This window comes from Globicephala melas, chromosome 16 (genome assembly GCF_963455315.2).
Source record: "Globicephala melas chromosome 16, mGloMel1.2, whole genome shotgun sequence".
Classification (NCBI taxonomy): domain Eukaryota; kingdom Metazoa; phylum Chordata; class Mammalia; order Artiodactyla; family Delphinidae; genus Globicephala; species Globicephala melas.
The window spans coordinates 69324015-69348817 of NC_083329.1; the positions used below are offsets into that span (position 1 = coordinate 69324015).

At 37.2% G+C, this 24803-nt stretch overlaps 1 protein-coding gene across 4 annotated transcripts in view; it reads left to right on the forward strand.

The window, feature by feature from the left end:
* The first annotated feature begins 3552 nt into the window (after nt 1-3552).
* RTKN2 (rhotekin 2) overlaps nt 3553-24803 on the forward strand; it is an 88870-nt gene continuing 67619 nt past the window's right edge. For 2 of the 4 annotated variants that reach the window (XR_011376781.1, XM_030848200.3), the window contains exons 1-2: nt 11952-12099; nt 18575-18771. Coding sequence is in view for 3 of the 4 variants with exons in the window: in XM_030848200.3 (XP_030704060.3) it covers nt 11998-12099; nt 18575-18771 (299 nt within the window). In the remaining variant the exon portion in view is untranslated. Of the gene's footprint in view, nt 3643-11951; nt 12100-14310; nt 14408-18574; nt 18772-24803 lie in introns of those variants that run through there. The other 2 variants (XM_060286175.1, XM_060286176.1) reach the window with 2 other exon arrangements.

The following is a 24803-nucleotide window of genomic DNA, read 5'->3' on the forward strand; positions in this document are numbered from 1 at the left end:
TAACATTTTACAATCATTACATTGTTTCTATCCTCTTTTATAAAATTGTGGAATAGAACTAGATAGATAATCTCTAAGGCTTGTTCTAATTTCTAAAATTCTGTGATTGAATCTTTTTTGCTCTGAAAGTCCTATAGTACATTTTAGTAATAGTCACAAAAATTCTGACCTGATAAGCCATAAAGAATTGACATCAACCCAGATCTTTTTTTGCTAACATTGTCACACAATACGTTTTATTCTATACCTTAGAAAAACATAGTATAGCACTTATCTTGTTCATCTGGTGATAATTAATAAACCATTCTCATATTCAAAATATGTATTGTAAGATCTTCTATTTATTTAATAAATTTAATCTGTTATTCTATTAAGATGAATTTTCTGGGACAACCTACATTTTTTCAGGGGGAAATATTTTGTTTGAATAATAAAAGGTGATTGACATTATCAGTTTGAATTAAAAAGGTGATTAACATGCTTAGTCAACAATTAGTTTGTTTCCCCTATTAATGAATTAAGGCATAGAAAAAAAAGATACACTAAGGGCTTTTAAGAATTTTTTTTTTTTTTGCGGTACGCGGGCCTCTCACTGTTGTGGCCTCTCCCGTTGCGGAGCACAGGCTCCGGACGCGCAGGATCAGTGGCCATGGCTCACAGGCCCAGCCGCTCCGCGGCATGTGGGATCTTCCTGGACCGGGGCACGAAACTGTGTCCCCTGCATCGGCAGGCGGACTCTCAACCACTGCGCCACCAGGGAAGCACCAAGAATTTTGAAAATTCTAGACATCTTCAACTTATAAAACTTATATTTGTTAAAACTGCAGTATGTTAAAAAGTAACTTATAGTAATCCCGATTTTGTTAACCATTATTTTAATTTTTTTAATTTTATGAATTTGAAACACAGTTAAGAGGCAAATTTAGTTTCAGTAAATAAATACAATGTTCAAAAGGGGAAACTAATTTCACATTAGGTAATAAAATACAAATCATTTTGTATGTAATTTCTATAATTAGCTTGAACATAAGAAACTATTAAGCAAAGATGCGAAGTAGAACTCAATTAAATAAAAACTATGCAGAAAAATAAGGTATTAGGCATTGGGAAGAAAATTCTTTCAACAGGGAAACTACCTCATCTTTTCTATTTAGTATAAATAGCCTTTCTCAGTACAGCAACATTTAAAAGAATATTTTGGTTAGATACTTTTCAAGTAAAAATCAAGTGTATGATTAGTACATAGAATTCTTCAAAGTATTTAGAGCTACACATTAAACCTGCATGTAAAATCTCGGGTTTTATTAATACTATGCTAGGGAGAAAGAGTGACATTGTTATACTAACATCTACAAAGCAACAAAATGAAACTCCAAAAGATGAAGATATTGTTAGGACATAAAAAATACAGATGTACATCTAATGACTATATGCTTTGGCATGCACAAATGTCCTTTCAAGAACTCAGAGCCACATTATTTGAGTTACAAGTGACAAGTTTCTTGTTGATGCTATACTATATACTATTCTATATTTTACTTATTTCAACTAAAGAGTTTAGTGCATGTTTTACAAAATGAATATTTTTCTGTAAGTAGCAGAGAAATGATTTGAAGAAGTGACTCAGCATTTCATGTATAATTATTCATCACACATCATCATCATTACTGTGATAGCACCAGACAACCAAGCACTTTATAGAATTAGCATGGAGCCCCACCCTACCTGCCTGGCCATTCATAACACAGCAAATGGCAAGCCAAAAATAACATTCCCATAAGACCCAGAATTCTCTCTCACGGACAGCTCTAGTGAACAGTTTACGGTCGTTGTTAACCAGTGAAGAAGAGCTCAACAGGCTCACACACTTTGCAAAGTGGTCAAAGGATTCTCCTGCCTTTAGGTTTTCAGAAAATAATAGAAACAGCATTTTTTCAAGACTCTGTGATTCATTCTTTCCAATGTGAGGATCTCAATGGAAGACAGGGTCAAGCCCTTGGAACTCAGAATGCAGGGGTGAAGGAAAGGCAGATGGAGTTTGAAAACAAAACAGTTTAATAAGCTTGACTCTGCAATTTGTGGTAAACAAGCCAACTCAGTGCTCACCTTGACATCACACAAAACAAAAATGTAATATTTTCTAAGGTCAAAATAAACTTTTTTCTTCTAAAATTACCTTTGGTTTTACTTTTGTTAGTCACAACTTTTTAACTTACAATAAAATTTCAAAAGCATTAAAGACTCTTTAAAGAAGTTTATGGTTGTAAAAGAAGGTGTGCATAGTTATTTAGCTACTTTAGATGGAAATATTACTACTTCATGCTGAAATTATCAAGTCATTCATTCCACTGTTATCTGATTTAAATCTAGAGTTTTCATAACTTCCCTAATGTTTTCTTCTTGGGATTAGGATTATATAGGGGAGAATAAACCAATTCAGTGTTGTTAATGATACTACTGGCATATATTTGCACATGCTTTACATTTTTCAAACACTTTCACAAATACTGGATACCAAAAAAAAAAAAATCCAGTGACAAGGGAAGAATGATTAATCCTATATCACAAGTGATGAAACTTACATTTACAGATGTCAAGTGACTTGGTGCATAGATATTTGGTGGCAGGGCTAAGACTATAGTTTAAATACCATCTCTTAGTTTTGTACTTGTATCAATCAGGATGGGCTAGGTAATGCTGTAGTGACAAACAATCCCCAGATCCAGAGGCTCAAAACAACAAAGATATATTTCTTGCTCCTAATATATGTCCATCAATAGATGTCTGTGGGTTCTCCAGTTCTCTCACTCTGAAACCCAGGATTTTGCACCATCCACTATCTGTAAGGTTGCCTGTCACTGGGACAGGGGGAAAGAAAATTATAGCAAATCACATACTTGCTCTTAAAGCTGCTGCACAGACACTTCTGCTCACGGTTCATCAGCCAACGCAGGGCTCATAGGCACAGTCAACTGCAAACAGGCAAACTTAGGAGCAAGGGAACCAAACCAAAACTATTTTGTGAATGTCACTGATTACAACAGTCAGTCCTATTAGGCACTAAACATTCAATTCACTCTTCTTCCTATAGGCAATATGTACTCACCTGTCCCTGAAGGAGAAAACCGAGAAGTGTCTTTCAATGAGAACATCAAGTTCAAAGAGCAGAATCTATGGGTGATACAGTGTAGTCCCTACATCAGGAAGAAACATGCTTCATGTCTGAGTGTGGCTCTGCTTGATCCAAAAAACTTCTGAACTAAAAAGGCAAGTCATCAGTTCCCTAAACATCCAGTATACACTGGTAAACTTGTGTTCAGGGTAACCTCAATAACTATTCCCTGGAGAAAAATAGGAGACACAGCAGTTGCTGGTGTGTAGCAGGTGTGAAATCCCAGTAGGCAGATATTGTAAGGATCCTTTATCCCGAGACGAGAGAAATGTTCCTTGATTAGACCCGGAAGGGGCTTCCCAGTCCAGTTATTCTCCATGGGTCTCTGTTCTAACCTTTGAAAAATGCTGTCTTTTCCATTTTCCTTTTTGGACACATTCAAAGTGAGCATCAGAATATGACCTTGTTAGGACACAGAGCAGCTTCTTCAGTGGCTACATGTGCAGAAGGAGAAAAGCAAAGATAATATGGTGAGTTTTCCTTAAAATCAAATATGTGCAATTTGACTGCTTTTTATTCTGTAATTATTCTTATATTTGTGGTGTTCAAATACCCTTTCTTGTGGACTTTTATATCAGCAGCATGGTGGACTTCATGAATAATGGTTCCTCTCACTATTGAGTAATTTTGCATGAAACATAAATTTTGCATAAAATATAACTTTTGTAGCATTGCTGAGATCTCCAGAAAGAAGAAAAATCTCTAAGGGACTAAAATTAGAATAACAACAAAAATAACCAACCAAACAAAAAAACCTTGAGTTGAAACCAGAGCTGTAAGCTATATGTGCACACATGCATATGCACTCACACACAAAGCATTTTGCTTTGTCACTGGCAAGTAGAAGGATCTGTACCTGAGAACCTTATATTAAACTTAAGAATCTGGCCTGACTGGTCTTAGGTACCTAGAGCCTTTTGGCTCCAAGCAGAAGCATAGGCAAATCCTCTCTGGAAAAAAGTCGAGATTAGCTGAATTTGAACACAATAAATAAGACGATAGAATAAGGTTTAACCTCTGTCTAATTGTAGTCCCTGAATAACAGAATAGAGAGAACAGAGGAAAGGCAATTTTTGAAGAGTTAATGCTTAAGAATGGAGAAAATAAATCCAAAGTTACAAGGTGAACAATGTATACTTAGTGAGATAAAGAGTTAAACATTAGAAACATTTCCTTTAAAATCGTGAAGAAAACAAATATACCCACTATCACCACATCATTTAACACTATAATGGCTGCCTGTCTCAGCCACTGCACTAAGTGAGATAAAAAGAATAAGGAAAATTAGAAAAGAAAGAAACAAAATTGTTATTATTCACACTGAGTCATTTACATAGAATACTCCCCCCCAAAACCTACAGACAATTTATTGGAAATAAGAAGAGAATTTAGCAAGGCATCTGGATATAAAACCAGCAGATGAAAATCGGTTTTATTTCTATATACTAACCACAAATCGAAGACATATTTTTAAAGCATTATTTCCAATAGCAAGAAGAGATACATGGAATCCAAAAATGGAACAAAAGATATGCGAGGCCTATGTGGAAAAAACTGTAAAACTTTAAAGACATTAAAGAATCTAAATTTGCAACATATGTGATGTTCACGGATAAGAACGCCCAATAACCTAAATATATCATTTCCTTCTAAATTCAGTGCAATTCTAATAAAAATTCCAGTAGGCTTCTTTTTTATTTCTTTGGAACTTGAAAAGCTGATTCAAAATGTTATGTGAGAGTGCACAGGCCTAGTATGTTGGCTGGATGCTCTTGAGACGGAGAAAACAATGGTGCATATCCATAAAGAGAACCTTAAAAGAACCAAAGCAGGAAGAGAAGGGTTTGTCTTTAGCCTAACTGATGGCATTAATGCGCCTAAAGAAAAAAGTTACCTAGAGAAGGAGCTGGGTTTATCTTGGAAACGAGGGGCGCATATGAGAGGCTGTGAGGGAAGATGGGGAGTGGAAGAAGCAGAATTAGAAAAATTTGAGGAGGTGAGTCTGCAGGTATGCCCTCTGTTAAACATAGATGGGTCTGAGTATTGTAGCGTGATGCTATTAGATATGTAAGTCAGCGGTTTTCAAACATTTTCGTGCAAAACACCTAAAAGAATTTTTTAAAACTTTTTACCCCTTACATATTTTTAAGGCGGCATCTGTTATGTTTTAGCATACATCTAAATAGTTACAAAGGATGTAATTGCTGATGTATTAAAAAAATATAATTTAAAATTTAAAACATATTTATTTAGTGTATCCAATGGAATCCAAAATGTCAAAGACCCAGCCACCATTTAAATATATGAACAACTTAATCTATAAGTTGGAAATTTTAGTGTTCCTTTTCCTACTTGAACTTGTATTTTTATTCCACTTCCTCCACAGAATTTTATGCTCATATAAAATATTTTTATGCTTGAGAGGTCTTTATTGCTCATCCTATCATGTTTCTCTGCAGCAAACATATGCATGTTAATTGGAATTTTATATTTAACTGTCAAGAGTTTTCTTTTGGGTTGCATTATTAAAATCATTAGTAGTACACAATTGATAAAAACAAAATAAGTATATTACAAATTATAATGGATCAATATTAAACATCAAAAGTGAAATTTTCCTGGCAATGAACCTCATAATGAGATGGATGAGCCCCTTCTTCCCTCCAATTAGTTTATGTATCCATGGGTGAATATTAAATAATGCTAGAATGAGCCAGCTTTCAACATCAAGTCCACATCTGGTTTTCATTTTTATAAATGTAAGCCCTAAGCTTGTGGTTCATTGCTTATAGCAACATCAATACCAATAAATTTAATTGTCCCTTTGGCTCCCATGGCTTCTATACCCTGGGGCATGCAGTAGGAATGGGTAAAAGTGATGCCTTTCTTTTGTCAAGTGGGAACAGGTGGCTGTGAAAAGGGGCCTTATGTGAAGCCTAGAGAGCAGGCAGGTCATAGGATGGGGAATATAAGTTGAAGATCATGATGATGATTCCTTTAAAACTGCCCAAGCCTATATAAACCCTGACAAGGTCTTTGTGTGCTATAGTTTGTGGCTCATTGATTCAAGTCCTAAAACCAATTCCTCTGGCTGATTTGCTTGCTCAGTATGGAGCCCTCTGATTTTAACGCCATTCGAATGTCCTTAGGCCTGTGTGTAATATGCACCTCACGTTAACAGTAATAACTCAAATTGCACTTAATTTCGTCCCCACCTGCTGACAGAACCGCTCATCCTTTGCAAATTCCACCCACCCAACCCCCCACCCAAGCTCCTAAACAGCGGCTCTTAAGTGTTCACAGATAAATCCACATGGCCAGTTCTTGTCTCTCACTGGGCATGGGCACCAATGCATTACGGTTGTACTTTTAACTTTCACATAGTATAAAATGTACTGGAAATGAATTAAATGTAAATTAAATTTTGTAAGCCAAAAAATGTATTATTATTTTGTCAGGTAAGTATCTGTTAAAATACCATACATTATTACCATTGTTTAACTTGTACAAGAATATTTTAAATGTTTTAGAAATATTTCTTATTATGAAATGTTTAAGACACACAAAAGAATATATGTAATATTTAGGTAAGTTACCAGGTAAACATTAAAATGAATACATGTGAACCCATCACCCAACATAAGAATTAAAGCATTACCATTACTAAAGCATGCCGGTTCCATCCCATCCCACTGCTTTTCTCCCAGAGAGTCACTATCCTGAGTTTTGTTTTTAGCACTCTCTTCCTTTTTAAATATAAACTTGTAAATACATATATAAGTATATGTATGTATTCCTAAGCAATGTATTGTTTAGATTCTCTTATTCATCTTTATAAAAATTATATATTTTATGTACTCTTCTTCAACTTGCTTTCTTCATTCAGTATTTCTAAGACTCAGGCATGATGTTACATGTATCTATGGTTCATTCATTTTTGTTGATATATAATATTCCATTGGGTAAATCACCACAATTTTTTTGCCCATTCTCCTGAAATGAACATTCGGATTGTCTTAATATTTTTGTTATTACAAGCAGTGTTGCTGGTGCACATTTGCAAGAGTTTATCTAAGGATATATAGATCTAAGAGTGGAATTGCTGGGTATTCCCATTTTCAACTCTGTTAAGATAGTTCTGATTTTTTTTCCAAAGTGATTGAACAAAGTTACATCCCCTCTACCAGTGTATAATATTTTCTTGATTTTCACTTTCACCAATCCTTAGTATTATCAAACTTATTGTTACCAATCTAGTGACTATAAAATATTATCTCAATTTTACAGGTTAAAGCTAATGATAAATTTGAGCAACTTTTCACATTTTATTTGCCATTTGGATTTACTGTCCTGTAATATGTGCCTACCATAACTTTTGATCATTTTCCACTGGGACTTTTTTTGATTTGTAGGAATTCTCCCTATATAATCTAGGTATTATTTTTCAGTGGTGGGTAATATATCTTGAATATATCCAACCCTATTCACATAAGCTTTTCTCATTCAGTTCTCAGTGTTCCTCAGGTCCTGTACGTTAGCTCATAGGCACTGGTGTTTTCTTCCTGCAGTAGCAATGCCTCATGTTTATGTGGGATAGCCAGTTTACAAAGCACTCTCACAAATCTTATCTCATTTGAGTCTCTCAACAACTTCTAAAAGAGAAGTTGGGTATTATTATACTTGTTTTATAGATAAGGACACTGAGTGGCTTGCCCAAGGTCACAGGGCTAATAAGTCCTCAGACTCCGTATTCCATATCCCCCTTATGATTATATGACGCTTCGGCTGTTTATAGATGATGGCTTATTCATTTAAGCAAATGCTGCACTTCTGCTTAGCATCTTTACTTCAGTTCCTTCTTTTTTATGTTTATAATTCAAGATACAGCTCTAGTCTATGAAGTTCATTCTAAATTCATTACCTACAAGATAATGTAAGTATCCAGATGAGTAAAGGAAGCTCCAATATGATTATTTAATAGGGTTTTTAAAAAAAGAATGTCCAGGGCTTCCCTGGTGGCGCAGTGGTTGAGAGTCCACCTGCCGATACAGCGGACACGGGTTCGTGCCCCAGTCCGGGAAGATCCCACATGCCGCAGAGCGGCTGGGCCTGTGAGCCATGGCCACTGAGCCTGCGCGTCCGGAGCCTGTGCTCCGCAAACGGGAGAGGCCACAACAGTGAGAGGCCCGCGTACCGCAAAAAAAAAAAAAAAGAGAGAAAAAAAAAGAATGTCCAGGAGGATACCAGAAACCACAACAGTTACCTGTTCTGGGGCAAATCACATTTTTGAAAGTAATGGGTCTATTATGTAAGAAAGCTGATTTCAAATTCAGTATTTTTCTTTCTTTTGGCCTTTTAGAGAGTTAAAAAGAGGAATACGGTGAATAAAGAGAAGAAAAATGTACTTTAATATTTATTAGTATTATCTAAATTGGCTGTTCTATTTATGTCAAATACTGATTTTCTATTTATTTATTAATTACTAAATATTATTTATTTGTTGTATTAGCTATAATTAATACTTATAATTAGTATTAAATGTTGAACTTATAATGGGAAGTGATATTGATAGGACAGTAATTCCATCACTCAACCTCTGGCTGAAGCTCCTACACCTGGGCAGTTGAGTGAGAAACCACCTACTGTGCGAGCCCAAGTGGGTGGACTGTTAGCTCTCAAATGAGAGATCCCCAAGTGTCACCTGTCAAGCATTTGAGACGGTGAAATGTAGTACTTCTTACTTTCTGGGAGTTGTTAAATTCGCTCATTCATTCACCCTCAAGCTGATCAAACCACTGCATGTGAAACCTTTAATCATTTGATAGTTTTCATAGATTATTCAATTTTTATGTACATCACATACACCAGAGAAAACTATGTTTGATGAAATTAGCAGTAATAAGAAAGGACCTGAGTATAAATAAAGAAATAGCATTCCTACTCTGAGGTATTTTAATCACCATAATAGTTGTGTCTTAAGCACTTCCTGGGTACATCCCTTGATGAGTAATAAAGAGATAGAACCTCATTGTATCTTCTTCTCCAAAGAGAAAAGTTTTAATAGCAACTGTCTGTTCTACAGATAATTACTAAATATGACCTTTCCTAGGTCTCTTTTTTCTAGTATAAATGCATCTCCAATTATGTACCTAGTATTTACTCATCAAATATTCCTACATCAGTGTCCAATTTAAAATTTGTTGGCTTGCTATTTTATTTTTGATTAGTGGCATTTTGCTACTTTAATTAGGGTACTGAACATCACTGTCAGTACTAAGGTTTTTGTTTTTGTTTTTCTTGGGTCTTGTTTTTTTGGCACGTGGAATTTTGTTTCGTATAAAACAAAATGACTTTCTCGTGGTCTCTGATGATGGTCTCCTTTAAAATTAAAGGAGCATCTGGTTTTGGTGTGGGGATGATCCACGATTACGTTGTGACTGATGTATATTAGTTACTTGTACATTCTTTTTTTTTTTTTTTTTGGAATTTCACAAGGGGAAAACTACAAGTAACGAGTTTTATATAATTAAATTTGTTACAGATTTTCATGTTCAGGATAAACGATTTTTCAACCTTGGGTGAAAAAACTTGCATCAGTTTAAGGTGACTGTGTTTTACCTTAGGACAACTGTTGCGTGCCAATTTGCGCCTGCGCACACGCCTGTGTGTCTGTGTGTGTGTGTGTGTGTGTGTGTTTAAACAGTTAAAACTGAGTTAAAAGATGTAAATTTAAAATTGGTTGTGTATCTAATCTGCCCCAGGTTCAGTATATAAACAATTCTTTAAAAACAAACAAACAAAAAAATGGTTGGCTTGGTCCTATTTCCATGAAGTGATGGTTTCTCTCAGTATTTTGTTCTGAGTCTGAGAGCTGTGTATATGAGACATAATATATGGCTGATAACGAGTACCCTGTGTGTATTTCTGAGTCAGGTACTATACTAGGCTCATAAGGCTCACTTTGAATAGGGGATAATTATACCACAAAGTGGTAAGCATGAGAGAGAGGTGTGCATAAGGGGAGAAGGGTACCTAATGACTCTAGAATTCAGATCTGTGTTTGGAGAGAATGAGTTGAACTCTGTATTGGTAGTTTTGAACTCTACATATTTCATAGTTGTGTGTAAGGATATGGGTCATCCCTAATGACCCATACATTCCTAATGTAAGGGGAGAGCCATTCTTAGATGGGCAGCTTCTAGTGTCACTTGGTCCAGGGCCTTGAAGAGGCAAACTACCCTTTTGAGAGAAAGGGCTTTCTTTACATTTTCACAAATTCATCTCCAAACTAACTGGTTTAAAAAAGTCTTGTGGATAATGTGACCACATAACTTAATATCCACTTTGCCTAGGACAAGACAAGATTTGTGGGACATTGGGACGACAGACCCAAACAAGGACTGTCTCAGGCAAATAAACAGTCACTGTATATATGGAATGAAAAGTGACCTAGGCCTTTAGGAGGTGAGCTGGGATGGTTGATTTGATAGATTCTACCCTCAGGAGAAAAAATTGTCAGAAGCCAGAGACTTCTGTTGCCTTTTCAAGGGAAGGACTGTGGATATTTTTTGTTGTTGTTTTTAATAAATTTGTTTATTTATTTATTTTTGGCTGTGTGGGTCTTTGTTGCTGTGCACAGGCTTTTTCTAGTTGTGGCGAGTGGGGGCTACTATTTGGTGTGGTGCGCAGTCTTCTCATTGCAGTGGCTTGTCTTGCGGAGCACAGGCTCCAGGCGTGTGGGCTTCAGTAGTTGTGGCACATGGGCTCAGTAGTTGTGGCTCATGGGCTCTAGAACACAGGCTCAGCAGTTGTGGCGCACAGTGTAGTTCCTCTGCAGCATGTGGGATCTTCCCCAACCAGGGCTCAAACCCATGTCCCCTGCATTGGCAGGCAGATTCTTAACCACTGCACCACCAGGGAAGTCCAGGACTGTGGATTTTTAAAGAGTTTACAAAGGCCTGAAATCTTTGGCACTTCAATTTTGATTTTTAAAGATTCCATGCTTTGCCATTATATTTAATTCCCAATAATTAGTTTCCCAATATGATTAAAAGGGTCTTTATATTGGTCTTTAGTGACAGCAAGAAATGGGACTCTGGGGAAATGATACCTCATTCAGCTGTCACTTTGGATGTTGGTGGGGAAAGAGTAATGAAAGAGGTTTTTTGCAAGAAATAACAGACTACTCGGCTGGGGGGGAGGGGCATCTGGAATTACAAAGAAACACTGTGGACACAAGAAAAGGGCTTGTGAAATGCCTGACACGGTGTCTCACCAGCCTGATTAATAAGGCCATGATCTCTAAGTGACCCCGGGTGACAATCTGCGCTGTGTGTGAGTGATCGCTGGGGGCCGTGTCATTTGGTTCTCTGGGAGTGAGACCACGGGTTGTCTGTGGGAGTCCAGGGACTGCAGCCTTGGGTCAGCCCACCCCGAGCGCTTTGGAGGGCCTACGGTGGGATGCAGGCCGAAAGCTCCCTGCGCAAAAGGCTGGCCTTGAAAACCAGCAGCCGAAATCGTGCACCAGGTCAGGTGCTCTCATTGACCAGTGCTTTCCCCACGATCCCGCCTACTCCTGTCTCAGGCCCGCCCACACCCCAAGCATTGCCTTAAGTCGGCCCACCGCTCCCTATTGTCCAGCGGGCACTGAGAACTCGGGTCTCCGCAACGTTCAGGCGTGGGCGGCGCGGGGCGCGCCCACTGCGCGTGCGCGCGCCGGCTCGCAGGCCCCCTCGCCCCCTCTACGCCGGGACTTGGTACGGCCGGGACGTCCCGGCGGTTGGCGTCCTCCGCTGCTCCAGTCAGGGGCGGGCTTTTCAAATCTTATGTTTGGAAGAGTGGCGGCGGCCCAGGCTGTGGCGCTGGTGATGGAGGGGCAGATCCTGAGGGGACCCGAGCTCCGCCCGGCGGGGCTTCCCGCTCAGCAGGTGAGTGAGGAAGGGAGCCGGCTTCAGGTCCTCAAGCGGTCGTTTTGCCTGGACGACGGGAAATGCCACCCCCCCGGCCCCTTCGCGTCTCGTATTCCGCCGTGGCCAGGAACAAAGAACTAGGCGACTGCACTTTTGAGGCCTTAATGGAGCTTGGAAATCTCCCCGTTCCCGTCTCCCCACCCTCTCCCCCAATTTTCTTAGGGAGGAAACAGGCCCGGAATGGGGAAGCGACGCCGGAGTCTTGAAGCGCGTTTTGGGGCGCACCTGTCCGCCGCCCCTCCTCCCAGGATTGGGACGCTTGTCTTTTTGCAAGGGTGGGTGACGCAGGGGGAATGGGAGCCCGGGGATATCCCGGGAGCCCACCCGAGGCCCGTGGAGGACACTTGGCTTATTACTAGATTTGACGCAAAGCACAATCACTGCAGGAGCTTTGTCTACACACAGTATAAACTTGGTGGAGAGGGTGGAGAAGTAAACTGCAACCGCTGAACTCGAGAAAAAGTTGGTCTGATAGTGGATTCTTTTTGAATTGGATAGGAGAGAAGTTTGGTGTTCGGTATTTATCCATGTAAAATGTGTGTTAGGAACCTTTCTACTTAATATAGTCCAACATTATTTCTTGGCAGTTATTAAAAGTTTATACTTTCCACTCTTAACCTTTAAAGAGAACTTAAAAGATGGGACTTAAAACTCTGATGTCTTTGAGCTGGATCTCCACTTCCAGTTTACTCTCCACCGTGTTTTCCCTATTTTTAAAGTAGATTAAACCATATGAAATTCCGAGTTTTGTAGGTCAAAATTGGTAGAATATTAACAATTTTGTATGGTCCCACCTATTACCTTTGCTTAGCAACGCATTTTCTTTTCTGTAAACCTTAGAACCCTCAGCAGATAGAAAATTGTTAGGAAGTCTCCATAATGCTGTGAAAAGGAAAGCAAGACCTTGAGTCGTTATGCAAAGAGGGCAGTAACTTTATCAGTAATTTATGCTGTGTTATGCCAGCATTTCCAAAAATTTCAAACATTTCGATGCAGAGTGTTTCTTTTCTGTTCTATCCTGTTATGTACTTTTGTTACCGAAATTGGGGCCCGGCTGCTGGCTGCTCAAAAGCCAATAAAGAGGCAAGACTGGTGGAAAGGAGTTCGCTTTGTTTTGGATGCCGGCAAAGGCCGGGGTCGGGTGGTGGGGTGCAGTGTTGGACGCCTGTCCAAAGGCTGATTCTGCCCCGCTGACAACCTCTGGACATGAGCTTCTGTAGACAGAGGGAGGGGCCACATGTGGAAACGGCACAGCCAGCTCTGACAGCCGTCTTGAAATTGGTCTTGCAGTGGTCTGACCAGTGTCGTCGTGATTATTTTAAGCACAGTTAACCTTCAGTTCCAGGGTTGGTTTGTTCCCATTTCTTTGAGGCTAGTTCTCGGATTCTGGCAGCTTATGTCTCGGCGCAGTCTGGTCGCCATGTAGTTAACGTCCACCTGCTGGGGGTTTCAGTACCTATCAGACAGCTCCCAGGATGTGGCTCAGAATATTACCTATAGCCCTTGAGAAGGAACTGAAGGCCCTCGACTTGGCTTACTGACTAAATTATTATTGTTTTGTCCCATTTGACTGCTTTTCTTTGCTTCTGCATATTCTCACTTCTCTGATTAAACTTATCGTTTGACTCAAGTTTTTCCACGGGCAAAAAGGCAGGCTGAGGACATGGGGGGCAAGGACCACAGGGTCCTGCTCCGTTTCCCTTTGATTGTACTAATTATTTTTTTAAATTTGATTTCTAGTGAATTGGTGATCTTGAGGTTCTTGCACTTACCATGTAGGTGTTGGTGAGGCCGATCAAGTATATTTCTTGAGCTGTGTGCACCAGTAAATGTTTTTGTATGGTACAAAAGAGATAAGAGGATAAGGTCATAAAAGAAGTTTAGCTACATGGAATGAAAAGAAATATTTAAATATACGTAACGGCTGGATTATTTACATGTAGGAAAGTACATTACTTAAAGATTCTTAGGCAGCAACAAATTAAAATAATTGAGTTGTGGAATTCCTTCTGTTTGGATCTTGGAGAAAAATTGCAAAATAGTAATAGGTTTTAACCTAACAGGAATATTGAGGGTCAGTAAGAGAATTTTATACTTGACTAACACTGTCTCTGTGTTTCCTTTGATCCTAATGAACCTGCCGTCAGATAGGGATAGCACCAAAGATTTTGAGATGGTCACTCACTAGTGTAACACCTCTACTCAAACCTTGGAGTCATCTGTGACTACTCACAGCATAGAATATTGGCTTTGGAGTCAGATTAAGGTAAAATCCATCTCTGTTTGTTGTGCAGCCTTGAATAAGTTACCTGTCTTTTCTAAGTTGCAGTTTCTGCAGTTGTAGAATGGTAAACTGCTTATCACAGAAATTTGTTGGAATTTGAGAACCTCTTTAAAGTACTTGCCACAGTACCTAGCACTCATACATGCTTGAGAGATGACTTATTTTTGTTATTATCTTTTGTCCCATTCATCTGAATAGTTGGCATAGCCACCTACCTTTTCTTACAAATGTTTAAGCTTTTGAAATTTTTATAAAAATAAAATTTGAGAAATAATATTTTCTCATTGCAGAAAAGTAAACATAGACAGAAACATGAATTTAAGAATTCTTTCTCCAATTCCATTCCCCAGAATGAGCACTGTTAACAACTTCTAGACTTTTCTCTGTATGTAAACAACTCTTAAAATACACAAAATTTCTTTTGGAAAGAATGTATACTGTATATACTCTTCTGCAATCTTTTTCATCTTGCTCTCTTAGCTAACATGGTTTAACTATACCCATTAGGTGGGTGATAGTTTCTATCTGGATTACTACAGTTTTCTTACCAGCAGCCCAACTTCGTTTGTTTTTTTACTTTTTTTTAGTCAGTGCCTAATTCCAACACTAAAGTCATTTTCTTTGTACTTCCTTTGTGCCCTTCTAGCTCTTAAAATCTAGTATATTTCCATTTTCTACATTATCTAAGTTTGCACATTTAAATCATCTGTTTCATTCTTAGCCTTGCCCTATCCATTTATTTTTACCTGCCTGACTTTAAATACCTACGAGATAAGGCTTCTCTTTGACCTGACAGCAAGCCCTTATTTAGAAAATTGAAGAAGAAATAACAAAAGGAAGGCTCTCTCCCCATTCTCCGCTCTTCTTGGAGGCTTGAATTCACACACTTCTAAGAGGGATGCATACAGGGAAACATGCTTTTGTCATGGGCCCTAGTCAGTCTTGACTCTGCCATTATGGTTGAGGCAGTGATGATTTTCGCTCCCTACTCTTCCTCTTTGAGGTCAGTAAGCATCATCATTGAATGCCACCCTCATTACCTGATCATTGTTCTCTCTGTGGTTCGCACTAGACATCACTCCTAGCCTAGGAGCACTTTGTACCCCTTTTTAACTTAAAACAAATCCTTTGACTCCATTATGTTTTTCTTGGCTAGAGTAGTTTGCTTGACCAGAGATGTTTTCTCTGCATGTAAAGTATAGATGTGTACTATGTATTATAGTATATACTATACTAAAAGAACTTGTATGGAGAACACAAAACTGGCTAATACAATGGTCCTTTTTTTCACCCTGAATGTGTTAAAAAAAGAAACTAGCACAACATTTTAAATCAACTATGCTCCAATAAAAAAAATGCATACACTTAATTTGTCCGTCTCTGTCAGCCCTCCCAGATCCACATCCACTCACTGTAGAGCAGGGGAGGTAAGGTCATAGTTTACTAAGTATGTTCATTTGGCTGGGTTAGGGATCAGCAAACCACTTCTGTAAAAGGACAAATAGTAAATATTTTCAGCTTTGTGGGCCACACAGTCTCTTTTGAAATTATTCAGCTCTGCCTTTGTAGCTTGAAAGTAGCCATAGACAACACAAACGGGCATGACTGTGTTCCAGTACAACTTTATTTACAAAAACAGGTACTGGCCAGGCTATAGTTTGCTGCCCACTGCTCTAAAGGACAGAATTCTAATATAATATCTGCTAGCTATATCTCATTTCCTTACTGAATATTTAATCTTAAAAATACTGTAATTTTTTTTAAACCCTGACTTTACATTTCCTTTCTCCACTATATCCCATGCCTCTCTACTTTTATGAAGTCTTTATCAATAAGTGAAGAAAGACAATCTTCATTTACCAGATGGAAACCTTTAGAAGTCCGAACTGATTCCTTAGTGTTGTCTCTGGCCACCTACTGGTTTCTAAAGGTTGTTGCAACTTTCCAGATGGCTGGGGAATTTCAAGTAGTGCAGCCCTGGTTCTCTGCCGTGGCTGTGCACTGAATCACCAGAGGAGCTTTAAATAAAAGAGCAGGTTCCACCTCCAGAGATCCTAATTGTTTGGGGGTAGGTCATAAGCTTAGGTACTTTTGTAAGGCCCTTCCTCTCTGCCTGAGGTGATTCTAATGTGCAGCCAGCTTTAAGAAGGACTGTGCTAGTCCTTCAACTGGCTGCCTGACTGTAGTATTTAAACTGGCTGCCTGACTGTAGTATTTAAACTGGCTGCCTGACTGTAGTATTTAAAAAGCAAACTTGAATTTAATGGCACCAGATGGTATTCGTTTATATTTGAGTTGTGGGGTAAAGTTATTCATCCCACTTTCAAGTTTCTCCCTAAGTAGACTCTCTAATGCTAACCCGCCTGCCAGAGTTTATTTCTATAGACATATGGGTCACACAGATAATTCTTATAATTGATTACTAATTACATTAAAGAAGAATTTACTTTGGGACTGACAAGTCATAAAAAGATGAGATGGAGTTGTTGAAATTCAGTCATGTGTAAAGAAGGAAAAGCAGCAAATGACTACATTTATATAGTACATCAGTTTTGAGTTATACTACAAAAGAAGGTTTTTATGTGGCGATTACATGATGTAATTACAGGAGGTAATTAAACAGATCTGTTTTCTGCGTGTGAATAGCACATTTGATTGATTTGGATAATCAAGTTAAATCATCTGCAGTTTTTCTTTTTGGGTAATCATAGACTATTGCTCTAACTTTCAGCTTTTCTTTTTGAAAAGATTGTCCTTTCAATATCTGGAAATTTTGTTATTAGATTCATTCAGATTTTTGATATAAATTTTATTCCAGTTAAAAGGTAAACTATAGCGTTCATTTTTTGTTTTTTTTAACTTCAGAAGCTAGGATGATCTTTTCATTTTTAGAAATAGACATACTGAAGCATTATTACATGTTTGTAGTATATTAAAGAGTATCTAGTGATTTATAGTTTTTAAAAAGTCACTGAATTTAAATCAGAAAAATACATTTCAGTTTATAGAATTTTGATGTTACATATGAAACTTGTTTATAGAGCCAGGCCATTTTAAGATCATTGTACAGAATGAAAGACTTTCAGAACTAAAATGATTTAGTAGTTTCATGGTGACTCTTAAAGCTAAAATAAATATATCCAAAAACTGTGTTCTAAATCTCTGTTCCAGGTAGCTAAAGCTTCTGACATTTTCTTAGCATAGTTCTTTCACTCTCTTGCTTCTGAGAGTTTATTTACATTGCTTACCCTAACAAATAGCCTGTTACCTCTCTGCTGTTAAACCTTAGTTCCTTTATTCAGCATCTGTTCTTTTAGAAAGTTTTTCCTTGGTTAATTTAGTGTCATCAGTTACATCTTGCCATCTCACAGTGCAACTTACATAATACATGCACGTGCTGTATTGTTCACATTGGTTATTATATTCTTGTATTGGTTTCCTGAGGCTGCCATAACAAATTACCAAAACTGAGTGGCTTAAAACAACAGAAATTTGTTCTCTCAGAGTTTTGGAGTCCAGAAGTCTGAAAGCAGGGTACCTGCAGGGCCATGTTCCTGCTGAAGGGACTAGAGAAGAATCTGTCCTTGCCTTTTCCAGCTTCTGGTGGTTGCTGGCAATACTTGGTGTTCCGTGGCTTGTAGACTCATTACTCCAGTCTCTGCCTTCATCTTCACATGGAGTTCTCTATGTATCCCTCTGTGTCTTCACTTGGCTTTCCTATGAGGCCAACAGTCATTGGATTTAGGGCCCACACTAATCCAGTATGACCTCATCTTAACTAATTACATCTGCAAAAGTATGTCCAAATAAGGTTACATTCTAAGGTTCTAGGAGGACAGGAATATGTGGGGGACACTGTTCAACCTTGTACAGTTACAGTAAGAATATATATTATTTCTCACCTTTGTTTCTGTTCTGTTTATCCAGTAGATTGTAAAGACTTCCTAATAAAGCAAGAAATTAAGATTTTGCACAGAGCCTTTAAAAGATTTTATACTATCATACACTAAAACTTTGTTACTTTCCCAATGTATTATAAAATTATAATACTAGATAGTACATTTTCCATCTATTAGGGGTAAAAAGAAATGTTATAATTTTGGGTTTTGCTACCTTTTAAAAATGCTTTTTCTCTCTCTTTTTTTTAAGGACTGCAGCATTCAAGAAAAAATACATTTAGAGATGCGAATACGAGAAGGGGTATGGAAACTCCTTTCTCTGAGCACTCAGAAAGACCAGATTTTGCATGCAGTTAAGAATCTCATGGTGTGCAATGCTCGAATAATGGCTTACACATTGGAGCTGCAGAAATTAGAAGAGCAGATTGCAAATCAAACTGGAAGATGGTTAGTGACATTGTTTACCTATGGCTTTTAATGTACTTAAGTATTTACATTAAAAACACCATATAGGGCTTGCCTGGTGGCGCAGTGGTTGAGAGTCCGCCTGCCAATGCAGGGGACACGGGTTCGTGCCCCGGTCCGGGAAGATCCCACATGCCGCGGAGCAGCTGGGCCCATGAACCATGGCCACTGAGCCTGCGCGTCCGGAGCCTGTGTTCCGCAAGGGGAGAGGCCACAATAGTGAGAGGCCCGCATATCGCAAAAAAACCCCCCCAAAAACGAAAAAAACAACACCATATAATTTAACCTGAAATGTCAAATCATCAAAGCTTTTAAAAATTACACTGAAGTAGCCTCTGATATCATAAACATTTTTAAGTAGGGCTCAGGGTAAACTTACTATTAAGGCAGCAGTTTTTACTGGCCAGTTTTGTTGTGTTCAGTACTTCCAGATTGTAAAATGAAGTGGTTAAGAAGCAAGGAGTGAGGAAATATTTTAAGAAGAAGGACTAAGACTGATATCTGAGTGTATAGAAATGTAAATTAAAAAAAAAAAACTAATTGCTTAAAAATAAACTGGTAAAAAGATACTAGCTGAGAGTAATGGAAACTTAGAAATTGAAATGAGTGGGCAGCAAAATTAAAGATATAAATGGAATTAAAGCTATGAATGGGATTAAAGCTATGAATAGACTTAAAGATATGAATGGAAGGGAACTTAAAAATCTGGTAACACATTCCTTTCATATGTTGAGTGTAAGTTCCAGAGAGGCAAGTGACTTACTCAAGGACACTTGAGTGACACTAGTGACGCTAGAACACTAGTGAGTGTTCTAACTAGTGACAGAAGCTAATGAGAGGTTACTTATCATTTGCTAAGTAACTTCTGGTCCTTGTTCTCTCTGTCACTACATGCTGCCTTTTTGGGTCAGGTCTAGAGTTTGTGTATGAAATTTACATCCTATCCTATTTACAATGCCAAGCCTTATTTGGACCTTAGGATTGACTCGATTTAGTGGCTAGATATTGGTTTCCTTTTTAATATAAATGGTTTCACATTATTCATTGTTGATCAGTCTTAAAGCTGTAACACTAATTAAAAGTTTCTTTTTCGACATTAGTGGCCATTGATTGGGCTGTTCATGGTACACCTCCATGAAATTCTTGAAAAGTAAGGTAAAAACACAGGTCAGAGAAAGAGATTTTTGTAAAAATAGAATATTGATGAAATCGTATAATAAACACTTACGTACGAAGTGGCTAATATTTATTAGCTTTATTCCCTTGGGATAGCTATTTAATCTCTTTGTGCCTTATTTCCTTCATTACAGTTGACATAATAATATTTACATTTTGAAAATTAAGATGATATATATTAAAAACCTAATAATACCTTTTATGTAATTAGTACTCAATGTATGTCAAACAATTTTCACTATTATTTATCCCTGGCATTATAAAATGAAATTATTCCAGTATCATAATCCAGGAAAATACTTTTCAGATACACATACACTGGACTAAGTCAGTGCTTCACCAGCTGTGTCAAATATATTACTTAGAGTAGATGATTTTGTATCACAAGATATGCAAAGCCAAAGAATAAATATGGCGTATCTTTTTATAGCATGAATTTTTAAGATAAAGCATTAGGAATTTAGGATTGTGGCATGGTTTTGGATTATGCTGCGCATCGGGATACATGTTCCTTCTCCCAGCCTTTATAACAATATGTTGTCAAGGGGCGGGACTGTTTAAGTGGAAGAATTTTAGAAGCACTGGTTTAAGTACAGTGTGGGACTAAACACTCAGTATTATATCATTTCTCACAGTTACGTGGAATGTTCCTCCGGGAATCATGTCTACCCTTCATATTCATGTTCTTTGAGTATAACGAATTGTGAACTGGCCATTGTCTTTAACAACTTTCCTGAAGTTGCTGATTTGGAAAAATGTTAAATAAGCTTAATTCCTGTTGGATTTATATAACAAAGATAAGAAAAAATATCTGGGACTCTCAACTGAAGGTGTGTACAATTTTCAGTTTCTTTACTGATTATCTTTGATAGATGAAAATAGCTTTGATGCTATATTTGTTTTATATTTGAACATTTATATTTGTTCATCACTCCTTGCCTCCATTAATTATTGAATTATTTCTTTAAAAAATCTGAATATTCTATATGAATTATTTTGTTTACAACTTCATTTTGTTATGTGCAGATATAACCTGAGGTTACTGATCAAACGTAACTGGAAATTATAGTACTTTCCTTCTTACTACATAAAAATGATCTAAAGATAAAAGAGAATCCCATGATAGTTTTTTTAGTTCCTTGAAGAAAGTTATGTAAATTATGCCATTTGATTAGTCAATCCAATATTTATTGACTATCTACTACTTGTAGAACACTTATTTAGTATTGTGCTACTGTATCCAAATTCAAAGAACAGAATTTGTCGAAATGTGAGTATGTTTGTATATTCAGCAGTCAAATACCTTACCTTTAGAGACTCGGTGGTCTGTTCCTTAGCTTGGTTTTGATGGTCTTTAAGATAGAAAAGTGCTCCACTTTTACTTTGCTACCAGAATTAAAATAGCATTTTAACGAGCCTCCTGCCTACCACTAGTCTACCTTCTCTAAAATTTTACGATAAAATGTAAAAAAAATTAATACAGACAATACATCTAGACTCTTTCAAAGAAGAATCACATCAGTAAGAAATGGTAGACTCGAGGAAGGTCTAATGGAAGAATTGGGTCTGAATCTTCCAGATCATAAAGGATGGGTAGAGTTTGGTTTGTTGAGTAGAAAGAAAGCAGATTAAAAGTAAGAAAAATAGCAAAACAAAAGCTTAGGGTGAAAAATGAGCATGAATTCAAGAACATTGAAGAGATGTGTTTGGTTGAGGCTGAAGATCAAGCCAAAGTTGAAAAGGAGGTGGGTAGCAAAATTCAAGAAAGTTTACAATGACATCAGGTTAACTGGTATTGACTGACAGCCTTTCCAGGTGCCAGATACTGTGCTAGGGTTTCACAAATACCACATCACAAACTGAGAGAGGTATAAACCTCTTTATTAAAGATTTGGGAACAGGAACTTGGAAAATATTAGATAACTGTTTCAAAGGGCACACAGTGACTCTGTGACTAGGATGTGAACCCAAACGACTTAAAAGCCTGAGCCTCGCTTAACCCTCCCCAGAGAAGCCCATGTATTTTGTACTACCCCAAGTTGCCCTGTTAAGTTGTTATAGGACTTTACATTTATTTCATTGTTTATCTTTTACCATTTTATTTTCAGTGAGAAAGAGGCATGATAAAATGGGTGTTTAAGAAGTTATCTGGCAGTAGAGTATTGAAAAGGATGGTGAGACAAAATAATTGAAATAATAAATTTTTAGGGAAAATATTTAAGAACAGGCAGATAGAGAAGTGATCAAATAAGTAACTTTTGATGAGATAAATGAGATAAAAACTAGTGCATGAGTTTTGGGTTATTTTAATAGATATTTACTCAAGGTCCTCTTGATACAGTAACAACCATTCTGCAAACAGTTTCACTTATTTCTCAATTTATTATGAGTTTATTAAAGTAAGCAAATAGTCTTACTTCATTTTACAGCCTGTTTAAACTGGGGTTCCAGGAAAGAGTTAAGCCCTAATGCCCCAAGACATGCATTGTATACAATGACTTAACTTCCGTGTATTTAGAATACTACTAGTTTGGTACCATTCTTGGGAGAATTGAGAAAATAGTCATTCTCTGGTTTAGTTGAGGAACCCCACTTGAGAAATCAGTGATATAGTCATATCATTTATTCTTTTTTTTAACCACCTATCTGAGAATATTGGTAATTGGTTAAATGTTCCATTACCATACTGTTCTAATAATGTAACAGAAGCTTTGTTCTCCTTAAATGTATGTAATTATGAAACACCTTCTGGTATACTATCTATTTTTTACATCTAAATATGCGAACGATACCCAGGTTTGTGTAAAATTCATAATAGAGTCAGGGTGACTCAAAAAAAAAGTAGAATATGGAAAGTTTTCTAGGTTGAGTAGACAGTAGCTAGTGAGGGTATGGAGTGGAGCACGGACAGCTGACTGCCTTATTAGTTCAAAGGGTAGGATTACTTGGTTACAGCAGTCTGTCAGTATGCTAGTCTTTTAAGTGGTAAATGAGACTATCTCCCTGCCTTTTCCCTGCATGTTATAGCCATATATACCTACTTAAAAGACTTGCTTATATTGGTCCACTTCTTAAAAAACAGCTAATGGTTTCCATTTACTAAAATTCCTTAGGTAGGCATCGCATTCCAGGATCTTCGTGGTCTGATCTCAAACTACTTTCATAGTAGTTTACAAATTAGTTCTTAACTTTCTACTTTACGGAGTTATTTCAGCCAAATGCTTGATCTGTATCCCCAAAACAGTTCTTGAATTTTTCTGTCTCCAGTGCTTTTGCTTATACCGAAGTGCCCTATCTTCCATTCCCATTTCATAAGACCTCTTTTGCTCTGCAATACCCTACTTGCATCATCAAAGTTTCCTTTGAAATTGTATTCAGAAAAAGATCATTTCTTCCTTTATGCTCATAGTAAGGACTCAAAAAATGATTATTTGCCTCCTTTTAGTTCTAGTAGCATCTGAACCATGAATATCTCACTGTAGTATACTATATTCTAATATTCTATATTCCATTTATGAGCATGTATTATCAATTAAATTATAAACTTTTAGGGGCAGGGACAATGTTGGTTCTTACTTATTAGATGAAGAAGTAGAGATGATATCACCGCTCATTTCATACGGTCACTTTCGAGGATTTAGTGGCTGGAGCTTGGAGGCAACTCAACTAATGTTGATTCTTTTCTCTTTCTTCTTTGTATCCCCAGAACACCTAACAGTGCTATATAACTATTTAAGAACAATTTAATTTGTGCTTCATAACGTTTTGCCTCCTCCTCCCTTCCATGTGTATGATGAGCAAATAGGGCTTATAATTTAATAACAGTTAATTATATGGCAGTTACTCATTTTTCTTCTTGTTACTTTCTTCCATGTTCTTAGGTTCTTCCTGTTTTTGTTGGCCTCTGTGCTTGACATGTTCCAGATTATCATTTACTATTTTCTATTTCGTTCACTTTTTTAAAACCAACTTTTTATTATGAAATTTCATATGTAAAAAGTTTAAGAATAGTATAGACGTCATGTATATTCTCCACCTGGAAGGACCAGTTAATAGTTTGCCATATATGTTCATCCATTCTCCTTCTCTATCTTGGTACTCATACACACAGACACATGCTCACACACATATGCATGCATGCATGTACACATATACACATTTTTCTTTTTCTGTGTTGAACCATTTGAAAATAAGTTGCAGACAACATGGCATGTATATCTCAGTAGTTCAGCGTATATCTTCTAAAAACAAGAACATTCTCCTATATAACCAAAATATGGTTATCATATATAAAATATTGACAGTAATTGCATAATCATCCACTAATATTCAGTCCATATTCAATTTTACCTAGTTGTCAAAAGAAAATTCTTTATAGTTCCTTTTCCAAAACCAGAATTCAGTCAAGATTCATTTGGTTATGTTTCTTTAATCATTTTACCTTTATCTAAAAACTCCTTGCCATTGATGCTTTGAAGAGTCTAGACTTTAAAAAATATCCTTTAAAAATATTCTGCACTGTATATTTGTCTATTTAGGGGAGGGAAGAATTTCTGCTCTACCCCTCTTGGTTCTTTTGACTGGTCTAATAATTAAATAGGTACAAGACAGATTAATAGGAGAAAAAGAAATTTAATTTCGTACATATGGTGGTCCCATAGGTATAAGACTCAAGAGGTGACCAAAGCATGTTGTTTATACACCTTTTTAGACAAAGAGTAAATTATTTGTGAAGATTTGACAAAACAAAAGGGTTTGGGCTTGCAGTAGCAAATTAATGAAGAAGTAATAAAGTTTGTTTATACAGCTTCCTCTGCCCCAAACTCTGTATCTCTGGT